The 12928-nt window shown below is 44.7% G+C and overlaps 1 protein-coding gene across 1 annotated transcript in view; it reads right to left on the bottom strand.

Moving 5' to 3' along the window:
* Positions 1-12724, bottom strand: part of NDC1 (NDC1 transmembrane nucleoporin) — a 39789-nt gene extending 27065 nt beyond the window's left edge. Inside the window, exons 1-4 of the mRNA XM_053693446.1 lie at positions 12500-12724; positions 4025-4145; positions 3799-3900; positions 2125-2299 (exon numbers count right to left, since the gene is read on the bottom strand). Coding sequence (XP_053549421.1) covers positions 2125-2299; positions 3799-3900; positions 4025-4145; positions 12500-12517 — 416 coding nt within the window. The 5' untranslated portion in view covers positions 12518-12724. The remainder of the gene's footprint in view (positions 1-2124; positions 2300-3798; positions 3901-4024; positions 4146-12499) is intronic.
* Between the last annotated feature and the right edge of the window lie 204 nt (positions 12725-12928).

The following is a 12928-nucleotide window of genomic DNA, read 5'->3' as shown; positions in this document are numbered from 1 at the left end:
CTGCTTTGTGCCCAGTGGGAATGTGACCTGTACTAGTGACCTGCTTTGTGCCCAGTGGGAATGTGCCCTGTACTAGTGACCTGCTTTGTGCCCAGTGGGAATGTGCCCTGTACTAGTGACCTGCTTTGTGCTTAGTGGGAATATGCCCTGTACTAATGACATGCTTTGTGCTTAGTGGGAATGTGACCTGTACTAGTGACATGCTTTGTGCCCAGTGGGAATGTGACCTGTACTAGTGACATGCTTTGTGCCCAGTGGGAATGTGCCCTGTACTAGTGACCTGCTTTGTGCCCAGTGGGAATGTGCCCTGTACTAGTGACCTGCTTTGTGCCCAGTGGGAATGTGCCCTGTACTAGTGACCTGCTTTGTGCCCAGTGGGAATGTGCCCTGTACTAGTGACATGCTTTGTGCCCAGTGGGAATGTGCCCTGTACTAGTGACATACTTTGTGCCCAGTGGGAATGTGACCTGTACTAGTGACATACTTTGTGCCCAGTGGGAATGTGCCCTGTACTAGTGACATACTTTGTGCCCAGTGGGAATGTGCCCTGTACTAGTGACATGCTTTGTGCCCAGTGGGAATGTGCCCTGTACTAGTGACATACTTTGTGCACAGTGGGAATCTGACCTGTACTAGTGACATACTTTGTGCTTAGTGGGAATGTGCCCTGTACTAGTGACATGCTTTGTGCCCAGTGGGAATGTGCCCTGTACTAGTGACATACTTTGTGCCCAGTGGGAATGTGCCCTGTACTAGTGACATACTTTGTGCCCAGTGGGAATGTGACCTGTACTAGTGACATGCTTTGTGCCCAGTGGGAATCTGACCTGTACTAGTGACATACTTTGTGCTTAGTGGGAATGTGCCCTGTACTAGTGACCTGCTTTTTGCCCAGTGGGAATGTGCCCTGTACTAGTGACCTGCTTTGTGCCCAGTGGGAATGTGCCCTGTACTAGTGACATGCTTTGTGCCCAGTGGGAATGTGACCTGTACTAGTGACATACTTTGTGCTTAGTGGGAATGTGCCCTGTACTAGTGACATGCTTTGTGCCCAGTGGGAATGTGCCCTGTACTAGTGACCTGCTTTGTGCCCAGTGGGAATGTGCCCTGTACTAGTGACATACTTTGTGCTTAGTGGGAATGTGCCCTGTACTAGTGACATACTTTGTGCCCAGTGGGAATGTGACCTGTACTAGTGACATACTTTGTGCCCAGTGGGAATGTGACCTGTACTAGTGACATACTTTGTGCCCAGTGGGAATGTGACCTGTACTAGTGACATACTTTGTGCCCAGTGGGAATGTGACCTGTACTAGTGACATACTTTGTGCCCAGTGGGAATGTGACCTGTACTAGTGACATGCTTTGTGCACAGTGGGAATGTGACCTGTACTAGTGACATGCTTTGTGCCCAGTGGGAATCTGACCTGTACTAGTGACATGCTTTGTGCCCAGTGGGAATCTGACCTGTACTAGTGACATGCTTTGTGCCCAGTGGGAATGTGACCTGTACTAGTGACATGCTTTGTGCACAGTGGGAATCTGACCTGTACTAGTGACATACTTTGTGAACAGTGGGAATGTGCCCTGTACTAGTGACATACTTTGTGCACAGTGGGAATCTGACCTGTACTAGTGACATACTTTGTGAACAGTGGGAATGTGCCCTGTACTAGTGACATACTTTGTGCACAGTGGGAATCTGACCTGTACTAGTGACCTGCTTTGGGCACAGTGTAGCACTTTTTTTTATTTGAAAACACCATAAAAAAATAAATATTGTGGATAAAATCTGCTCTTACAAAAACACCATATATTTAAAAACATATTTATTGCTTAAAACCAGAGGCTCCTAGAATTTGCCCCCTGGCTCCTAACTTTTATGGTTATAGGTTAGTTTCAGTCAGATCATATTTTATACGGTTTAGAAAACTATTAGAAGCTGACTTATCAAAAACCTTTTTATGATTTAGGGGTCGATACCAATCAACATTAATCCTATGAGGATCTTTGTAAATAAATATTTTAATACTTCTTCTAAAGGATTGCGATCTACACCTTAGCGATTTGCGCTTGGCACCTCCCACCCCACACCCACTGAAGCCGCCAATGCAAAGAACTCACCTTGGTGTAGGAGTGCAGAAATCCACCAGAAGCTGGTACTTCCCTTTACAGAGCACTGCACAGCACCAGGACATCAGCATCCCCATAACTGCATGTGCCAGAGAGTGCAGGATACGTTGCGGGAGAAGAATTTGGCCCATAAGGGACAAGCGGGAGCCCGGTATGGAAGGCACCACTGAGAGAAAAAGACATATTGCAGAGAAACAGCCACAGATAAAAAACCAACAACAATTTAAAGGGAAATGAATGTTGTGTGTGCGTGTGTATATATACGGAGCCCCGTTTGATAAAGGTTCACATTGGAACCGAAACCTTATGGGTTAAGGCCTTTCTTTGGATTATGCACCTTATGGATTAAAGCCGATTTGCATCGTATCCTGTGTTGCCTGCTTCATTTCAGTATTGCCATACATCCCTGGCCAGGTTTGGTATACTGGGGACTGTTTGTATCTACCTCACTTAGCAGTACACCAGGCAGTTGTGTGCATGGTGTGTGCCACTTTCTCTCTCTCTATATATATATATCTTTACTTTCCTCATCAAATTTGCTTTGTTCTTGTGGTATCCTTAGTTGAAAGCTTAACCTGGGTAGGCTCATATGCTAATTGCTAAGCCCTTGAAGGTCGACTCTTATCTGAACGCATGACAGTTTTTCACAGCTAGAAGGCGCTAGTTCATGTGTTTCATATAAATAACATTGTGCTCATGCACGTGGCGCTATTTAAGAGTCAGCACTAATTGCCTGAAATACAAGCCTGTCAAAAGATCTGACATAAGTAGGCAGTCAGCAGAGGCTTAGATACAAGGTAATGTAAGGTTTACACAGGTAAAAAGTGTATTAATATAACAGTGTTGGTTGTGCAAAACTGGGGAATGGTAAATAAAAGGATTATCTATATTTTTTATACAATAACATTTTTGGTGTTTACTATCCCTTTAAGAAGCAGGTAGTAGGCAAAATAAATGAAATGGCCATAATAGTGGAAAAATGATAAGCTCTGATTTGTTAGAAAATGTAATTTTAAAAGGGCCAATAAACCCACCAAATAATGTTATATAATTTAACATTTAGGTTAGCGCCAGCTTTCTAAATCAAAGTATGTCACAGATATTTGGCTACAAAAATTTATTTTTCAGACCTCCGCTCCTGGCTCTACTGAGCGGGTCTATTTTTTTTCTAAGCGCATCGGGCACGCTGCCTAGTCACAGCCGGCCCGATCACGCCATTAAGATGAATGTAGATCGCTCCCACTACCAGACCAGAGCGAGCTACATTCATTTTAATGGCGCAATCAGGACGGCTGTGACTAGACAGCGTGCCCGATGTGCTTAGAAAAAAAATAGACCCGCTCAGTAGAGCCAGGAGCGGCGGTCTGTAAAATACATTTTTGTAGGAAAATATCTGTGACATACTTTGATTTAGAAAGCTGGCGCTAACCTAAATGTTATATAATTCTGCATTATGTACAGAATTATATAACATTATTTGGTGGGTTTACTGGCCCTTTAACACTAGTGACTCTGCAATGCTATGTAGTCAATAAACAGCAAAGTGTTTTTCATTATGGATAACTACGGGGCATTTAAAGAAAAATGCAAATGAGAAATTTTTATCACAACAGATACTCTGTGCTATGTCTGAGCAGACTGACACGTAGGATACCTACAACTCACCTGTGTAAAATTCTACAGTGAAGACACAATGCATCCCCAGCAGCAGGCTTAGGAGCAGGAGACAGAAAAAGGTGGAACTGCTGCTCAGGTTACTTACAGAGTCTGCAGGGCAGGGATAGAGCAAGAACAAATGAAAAGTGAGAGCATGTAACTGTCAGAGGACACAATATACTTGTATATGCCCCTCCCCCCATAAACCACCCAGAACATAAAGTAACCCCTGTACCTGTGAGCCATTGTATTGGATGTAAGATTTGTATCCTGCTGAGAGTGATAAAACCCAAACAGCTCAACGGCAGGAGAATCACTGTCCAGGCAAAGCTGATAGCCACTTGCCCCTGCAGCACCTGTAAGACATGAACAATATGAAACGCTGGGAGCAAAAATACAACAAGCTGCAATAGATAGAAGCCCAACATCCTGTAAACCTGACTCCTAATGTCCAGTCAGTCGCCATAACCAGTTATCATGCAGTACCCAGTTAGCAGCCTCTCACTTCAGCTTCTACATAAATACAAATCTGACCCTTGCCAGGGCTGGTCCCAGATACCACCTCTCATATCCTTCCCAAACTTCACTTATCCATTGGTCATCTATCGGTGCTGCACAGCTACCGCCAGTCAGTCTTCTATAATGCTAATCAGGGCCACAAATTATCTGCTTTGCCACTTAGGGTCACACACTACATCCCCTTGTGACTCAAAGCTGCCGAGTGCCACATATTTCTTATCCTTAGACTCACAGGGTCACACAATAACAAACATGCACATAATAACTGCCCTGTCACTAAGTGTCACATATAGTCAAGCGGTTGCTTATGGTTACCAGATACCTGCCCTGTCACCTGAGGTCACTTATGATAGCTGCCCTGTCACATAGTCACTTACAGTACCTACCATGTCACACATGGTCATTTATGATTACCCAGTACCTGCCTTGTCACATAGGGTACCTACCATCTCACACACATTTATGGTTACCCAGCAACTGCCATGTCACATGCAGTCACTCATGCTACCTGCCCTATTACTATCACATAGGGTATCTAGTCCTACCATATAACACAGTCATTTATGGTTACCTGGTACCTGCCCTGTCACCTGTGGTTACTTACAGTAGCTGCCCTGTCACATAGTTACTTACGGTACATACCCAGTCACATGCAGTCACTCATGCTACCTGCCCTATTACTATCACATAGGGTATCTAGTCCTACCATATAACACAGTCATTTATGGTTACCTGGTACCTGCCCTGTCACCTGTGGTTACTTACAGTAGCTGCCCTGTCACATAGTTACTTACGGTACATACCCAGTCACATGCAGTCACTTATGGTTACACAGTACCTGCCCTGTCATTAACCATCACATAGAGTACCTGCCATATCACAGTCATTTATGGTTACACAGTACCTGCCCTGTCATTAACCATCACATAGAGTACCTGCCATATCACAGTCATTTATGGTTAAACAGTACCTGCCCTGTCATTAACTGTCACATAGAGTACCTGCCATATCACAGTCATTTATGGTTACACAGTACCTGCCCTGTCATTAACCGTCACATAGAGTACCTGCCATATCACAGTCATTTATGGTTACACAGTACCTGCCATATCTCACATGGTCACTTACTGTCAAACACAGTCACTTATGGTACCTGCCATATCTCACTGTCACACATGGTCACTTGTTACCTGCTATCTCTCACACGGTCACTGTCACACATGGTCACTTAAGTTACCTGCCATATCTCGCACAGTAACTTACTGTCACAGACGGTCACTTATGGTACCTGCCATATCTCACAGGGTCACCTACTATCACACCTGGTCACTTACGGTACCTGCCATATCTCACAAGCAGTTAAAAAGGTAACGATACCTTGCGGTCTGCATTGTGTAAGGTTTGCTAACTGCAGGATGTGGTTCACTAATTAACTTTTCACTGCTGGTCCACTCACAAAATCTAGCCTTAGAGGGAACACTGCTCACAATTCACTGTCACTTTATACCTGCCATATCTCACACAGTCACGTACTGTCACACACGGTCCCTTACGATACCTCCCATATCTCACACAGTAACAGTGTCACACATGGTCACAATGCCTGCCATATCTTAGTCACCTGCTGTCACACATGGTCACTTACGGTACCTGCCATATCTCACAAGGTCACCTACTGTCCCAAATGGTCACTTACGGTACCTGTCACACATGGTGCCTGCAATATATCACACAGTCACTTACTGTCACAAACTGTCGCTTACAGTACCTCCCATATCTAAAAAAGTAACTGTCACATACGGACACTTAGGGTACCTGCCATATCTCAAAGGGTCACCTACTGTCACAAATGGTCACTTATGGTACCTGTCACACATGGTACCTGCCATATCTCTCACCGTCACACCTGGTCACTTACGGTACCTGCCATATCTCACACAGTTACTTACTGTCACACCTGGTCACTTATGGTACCTGCCACACCTCTCACCGTCACACCTGGTCACTTACAGTACCTGCCATATCTCACACAGTTACTGTCACACCTGGTCACTTATGGTACCTACCATATCTGACAAGTCACTGTCACACATAGTCACTTACGGTACCTGCCATATCTCACAGGGACACCTACTGTCAGAAATGGTCACTTATGGTACCTGTCACACATGGTAACTGCCATATCTCACCAGTCACTTACTGTCACGGTACCTGCAATATCTCACACAGTCACGATCACTTACTGTCACACCTGGTCACTTACAGTACCTGCCATGTCTCACAGGGACACCTACTGTCACAAATAGTCACGGTACCTGTCACACATAGTAAGTGACTTGGGATATATGGCAGTTACCATCACACACTGTTACGGTACCTGCCATATCTCACACAGTCACAATAACTTACTGTCACACCTGGTCACTTACAGTACCCGGCATCACTTACTGTCACACCTGGTCACTTACGATACTTGCCATCACTGTCACACCTGGTCACTTATCAGTACCTGCCATCACTTACTGTCACACCTGGTCACTTATCGGTACCTGCCATCACTTACTGTCGCACCTGGTCACTTATTTATTTATAAAATATTTTACCAGGAAGGATACATTGAGATTTCTCTCGTTTTCAAGTATGTCCTGGGATCACAAAACATTGCATTGATACAATAGGGTACAATAAAATACAGAAACAATAATAATACACAATATATGCAAACACTTAACATAGAGCAGGTACGAAATATTTAATCAACCATGACAGGGGCATTCTGTTTTGAGATATGTATAGAGGGATCTCTTAAAGGATTTTAGGCTTGGGGAAGATTTGAAAGTGTGCGGGAGGTCATTCCATAATTGTGGCGCTTTGTAGGAAAAGGAGGATCGAGCTGCTTTCTTTTTGTATTGAGGCAAGCTAAATAATGTGCTGGTACTTGATCAGAGGTTATAGGAGGTGGGAATAGCAGGGGAGAGCATTCTGCTCAGGTAGAGTGGGAGCTTCCCAGAAAGGCTCTTAAAGACAAGGCAGGAAAGATGGAGGGTGCGCCTGGATTCCAGCATCAGCCAGTTTAGTTATTTTAGCATGTCACAATGGTGGGTCCTGTAGTTACATTGTAGCACAAAGCGGCAGAGCGAGTTATATAACGTATTTAGTTTATTAAGGTGAGTTTGCGGAGCAGGTGCATATACTATGTCCCCATAATCCAAGATAGGCATCAGCATTTGCTGTGCAATCTTTTCCTTTACTGTAGGGCTGAGGCAAGATTTGTTTCTGTACAGGGCACCTAGTTTTGGATAAAGTTTAGAGGCAAGTTTTTCTATGTGGAGTCCAAAAGATAGATTGGGGTCTAACAACATACCTAAGTATTTAAAAGAGTGGACTGCGGTCAGCGTGCAATTGGATTTTGTTTTGATGCGAAGATGGGAATTTTGTATTTTAGGTCCCGTTCCAAAGATCATTGTGACCGTTTTGTCAGTGTTTAGGAAGAGTTTGTATTTCGAGATCCACTTTTCTACCTCTGTGAACTGGTCTTGGAGCACTGCTTCAAGCTGCGGCAGATCAGATTTGTTTGCATAGATTACTGTGTCGTCTGCGTACATGTGTACAGTTGAGGATTTGCAGACATTAGGCAAATCATTTATAAATAATGTGAATAGTAGGGGGCCGAGAATGGAACCTTGGGGAAAACCACACGTGACTGGGAGAGGGAGGGAGTCACTGTTAGAGACAGAGACATATTGTGATCGATCCGATACATATGATTTAAACCAGGTTAACAGGCGATCAGCAATACCAGAGTTTTTTAGTTTGAGAAGTAGTAGGTCATGGTCCACTGTGTCAAAAGCCTTTGCAAAATCAAGGAAAATAGCTCCAGTTAGGTCTCCTTGTTCCATGCCAGTTTGGATGTCGTTGCAAACTTTTAGGAGGGCAGTTGTAGTGGAGTGATTCGGTCTAAAACCTGATTGATCAGGGGTCAGATAGTTAGAAAGTTGATAATACTTGCATAATTGCGTATGGACGCATTTTTCTAAGATTTTTGACAATACAGGGAGCAATGATATAGGACGATAGTTAGAAACCAAGGTTAACTCCCCACTTGTATGAATAGGCACTACTCTTGCAGTTTTCCAGAGTTTGGGTATGTATCCAGACACCAAGGATTCGTTAATTAGGGTTGCGACAGGCTTAGCAATTGCCGGCGCACTGAGCTTCAACAGCATTGCTGGGATTTGATCAGGTCCTGACTGGTTTTTCATTTTTAGATTATCGAGGTGTTTCTTAATGACATTGAAGGGTACAGGTCTAAAATTGAACTTTTCTATATTGGGTCTTTGCTGTTTTAGTGGGGCCTGATCCACATTTGTGGCTTCAGGATGTGTGCCATTTATTAGTTTGTCAATCAGGGTGGTGGAGCATCCTACAAAATAATTGTTAAAGGCATTTGCTACTTCTAAGGGGAGTTGCAGGTTTTGGTTATCCACATTGACAGTGGAGGGTTGGGAGGGGATTGGTGGATTTTGTAGGTTATTTATGAGTTTCCAAAACTTTCTAGGGTTACATATATTATTGTTCAGATTTTCACAGAAATATTGCGCCTTAGCCAATTTTGTTTGTTTAGTACATATAGTTCGCCATTGTCTATATACACAGTGATCATTCATAGAGCCAGTATGCTTGAACTTTGACCACAATGAATCCCGAAATTGGTACATTTGAATGAGGTCAGCTGTGATCCAATTCAAGTGTGCTCCTTTTACTCTCACCTTACGCAGCGGTGCATGTAAATTCCAAACTTGTAGGAGTTCAGACTGAAAGAATTCAACTGCAGAGTCTAGATCTGGGATTAGGTTTAATCTGTGAAAGGGGAGGTTCTTGATGTCATTTAGAAATGATTGAAGATTAAATTTTTTGAAGGACCTGGTGATTTTAACCTTGGGAGAGGATTTAGTAGCCTTTATTTTGCGCACACAGTACACTAAGCAGTGGTCACTGAAATTGTTAGGGAGAACACCTGCCTCCTGGATTCGGTCAGGAGAAGTGGAGAGAATCCAGTCGAGCAGTGTATGATTATGGCTTTTGATGTTTATGCGAGTTGGGGAGGAGATTAATTGCGTTAGCTGCAAAGATTTAAACAGCGAGCGACAACTGTTATTTTTTGGATTCAGCCAATCGATGATAAAATTTCCAAAAACCAAAATTTCACTTTTTGGGTTTTGAGTTATGGACTCACTAAGGAGCTGTGTTATGTCTGAAATGGAATGTACAGGGGAGCTTGGTGGGCGGTAGATTCCTGCAACAATGATTGATTTACTGCACGGGATCTCAATTTTGCCAGAAAGGAAATCAAAGGTGGCAGGAGAGCTAGATTTTTGTATGGGGGTGAACTTTGTGGAGTTGTCAACATAAATTACAATGCCGCCTCCTCTCTTTGCTCTGTCAATTCTATGGCATGAATATCCATGTAATGCAATGGCAGAGTCAGGTATTTTTGCAGTTAGCCATGATTCAGAGATAACAAAGATTTTTGGATTGTTTTGTAAACACCAAGCTTTGCAGTGCATTGATTTTTGGAAATAAGCTGCATATATTACAGTGCACAAAGGAGAGGCCTTTTTTTAGCTGGAACCTGCCATCACTTACTGTCGCACCTGGTCACTTATGGTACCTGCCATCACTTACTGTCGCACCTGGTCACTTACGGTACCTGCCATCACTTACTGTCGCACCTGGTCACTTACGGTACCTGCCATCACTTACTGTCTCACCTGGTCACTTACGGTACCTGCCATCACTTACTGTCGCACCTGGTCACTTACGGTACCTGCCATCACTTACTGTCGCACCTGGTCACTTACGGTACCTGCCATCACTTACTGTCGCACCTGGTCACTTACGGTACCTGCCATCACTTACTGTCGCACCTGGTCACTTACGGTACCTGCCATCACTTACTGTCGCACCTGGTCACTTACGGTACCTGCCATCACTTACTGTCGCACCTGGTCACTTACGGTACCTGCCATCACTTACTGTCGCACCTGGTCACTTACGGTACCTGCCATCACTTACTGTCGCACCTGGTCATTTACGGTACCTGCCATCACTTACTGTCGCACCTGGTCACTTACGGTACCTGCCATCACTTACTGTCGCACCTGGTCACTTACGGTACCTGCCATCACTTACTGTCGCACCTGGTCATTTACGGTACCTGCCATCACTTACTGTCCCACCTGGTCACTTACGGTACCTGCCATCACTTACGGTACCACCTGGTCATTTACGGTACCTGCCATCATTTACTGTCACACCTGGTCATTTACGGTACCTGCCATCACTTACTGTCACACCTGGTCATTTACGGTACCTGCCATATCTCACAGGGACACCTACTGTCACAAATGGTCACTTACAGTACCTGTCACACAAGTGATTGGTGAGATATGGCAATTACCTTCACACACTGTCATAGTACCTGCCATAACTCACACAGTCATAATCACTGTCAAACCAGGTAACTTACGGTGTCTGCCATTACTTACTGTCACATCTGGTCACTTATATTCCAGGTACCATCTCACAGTCACGCATCACTTACTGTCACACCTGGTCACTTATGGTACCTGGAATATCTCACACAGTCACGCATCACTTACTGTCACACCTGGTCACTTATGGTATCAGGAATATCTCACACAGTCACCCATCACTTACTGTCACACCTGGTCACTTATGGTATCAGGAATATCTCACACAGTCACCCATCACTTACTGTCACACCTGGTCACTTATGGTACCTGGAATATCTCACACAGTCACCCATCAGTTACTGTCACACCTGGTCACTTATGGTATCAGGAATATCTCACACAGTCACCCATCACTTACTGTCACACCTGGTCACTTATGGTACCTGGAATATCTCACACAGTCACCCATCAGTTACTGTCACACCTGGTCACTTATGGTACCTGGAATATCTCACACAGTCACCCATCACTTACTGTCACACCTGGTCACTTATGGTACCTGGAATATCTCACAGTCACCCATCACTTAACTGTCACACCTGGTCACTTATGGTACCTGGAATATCTCACACAGTCACCCATCACTTACTGTCACACCTGGTCACTTATGGTACCTGGAATATCTCACAGTCACCCATCACTTAACTGTCACACCTGGTCACTTATGGTACCTGGAATATCTCACACAGTCACCCATCAGTTACTGTCACACCTGGTCACTTATGGTACTTGGAATATCTCACACAGTCACCCATCACTTACTGTCACACCTGGTCACTTATGGTACCTGGAATATCTCACACAGTCACCCATCAGTTACTGTCACACCTGGTCACTTATGGTACTTGGAATATCTCACACAGTCACCCATCACTTACTGTCACACCTGGTCACTTATGGTACTTGGAATATCTCACACAGTCACCCATCACTTACTGTCACACCTGGTCACTTATGGTACCTGGAATATCTCACACAGTCACCCATCACTTACTGTCACACCTGGTCACTTATGGTACCTGTAATATCTCACACAGTCACCCATCACTTACTGTCACACCTGGTCACTTATGGTACCTGGAATATCTCACACAGTCACCCATCAGTTACTGTCACACCTGGTCACTTATGGTACCTGGAATATCTCACACAGTCACCCATCAGTTACTGTCACACCTGGTCACTTATGGTACCTGGAATATCTCACACAGTCACCCAGCACTTACTGTCACACCTGGTCACTTATGGTACCTGGAATATCTCACACAGTCACCCAGCACTTACTGTCACACCTGGTCACTTATGGTACCTGGAATATCTCACACAGTCACCCAGCACTTACTGTCACACCTGATCACTTACAGTACCTGAAATATCACACACGGTCACTTACGGTACCTTCCATATCTAGCCAGCCACTCAGTGTCACACGCGGTCACTTACAGTACCGCCAATCACACACAGTAACTTACTGTCACGGTACCTTTCATATCTCACACTGTCACTTGTTCACTTACCGTACCTGCCATATCTCACACAGTAACTTACTGTCACAGACAGACCCACGGTCTCTTACGGTACCTGCAATATCTGTCACACGGTCACTTACGGTACCTACCATATCTCACACGTTCGCTTACTGTCACTTACGGTACCTGCCGTGTGAGTCCCATGTCGCTGCCGCTTCTTCCATTCAAACCCACAGCGCGGCACGATACATGAAGCCCCCTCTGTATAGGCTGCCCGTGCTGCGCCTGTCAGAAAACCCGCCTGTGCCCTGTAACGCTAAACGTTAGGTGCAGAGACAGAAATGGAGCTTCCCGTGCGACCTCTTCCGGCTGCCCTGTGTGCTGCCTATCAGGAGGGTACCCATAGTTAGTAAATCCGCTTTACAGAACAGGACCCCCTTACTAGGCTGCCTTTCCGACTGCCTGAGAGAGAAAAAATCACGTAGGACCCTCACGTACTGGTCAACCACCACCATATCTACTATGGGCAAAGTAACACTACTGCTGTATTGTGTGAAGTAATGTTATTTGTTTGTATTAGCGGGAATCCACCAATGAGCTGATACAAGGAATTGA

Source organism: Bombina bombina, chromosome 10 (assembly GCF_027579735.1).
Source record: "Bombina bombina isolate aBomBom1 chromosome 10, aBomBom1.pri, whole genome shotgun sequence".
NCBI classification, from domain to species: domain Eukaryota; kingdom Metazoa; phylum Chordata; class Amphibia; order Anura; family Bombinatoridae; genus Bombina; species Bombina bombina.
This window is presented reverse-complemented; position numbering and strand designations above follow the sequence as displayed.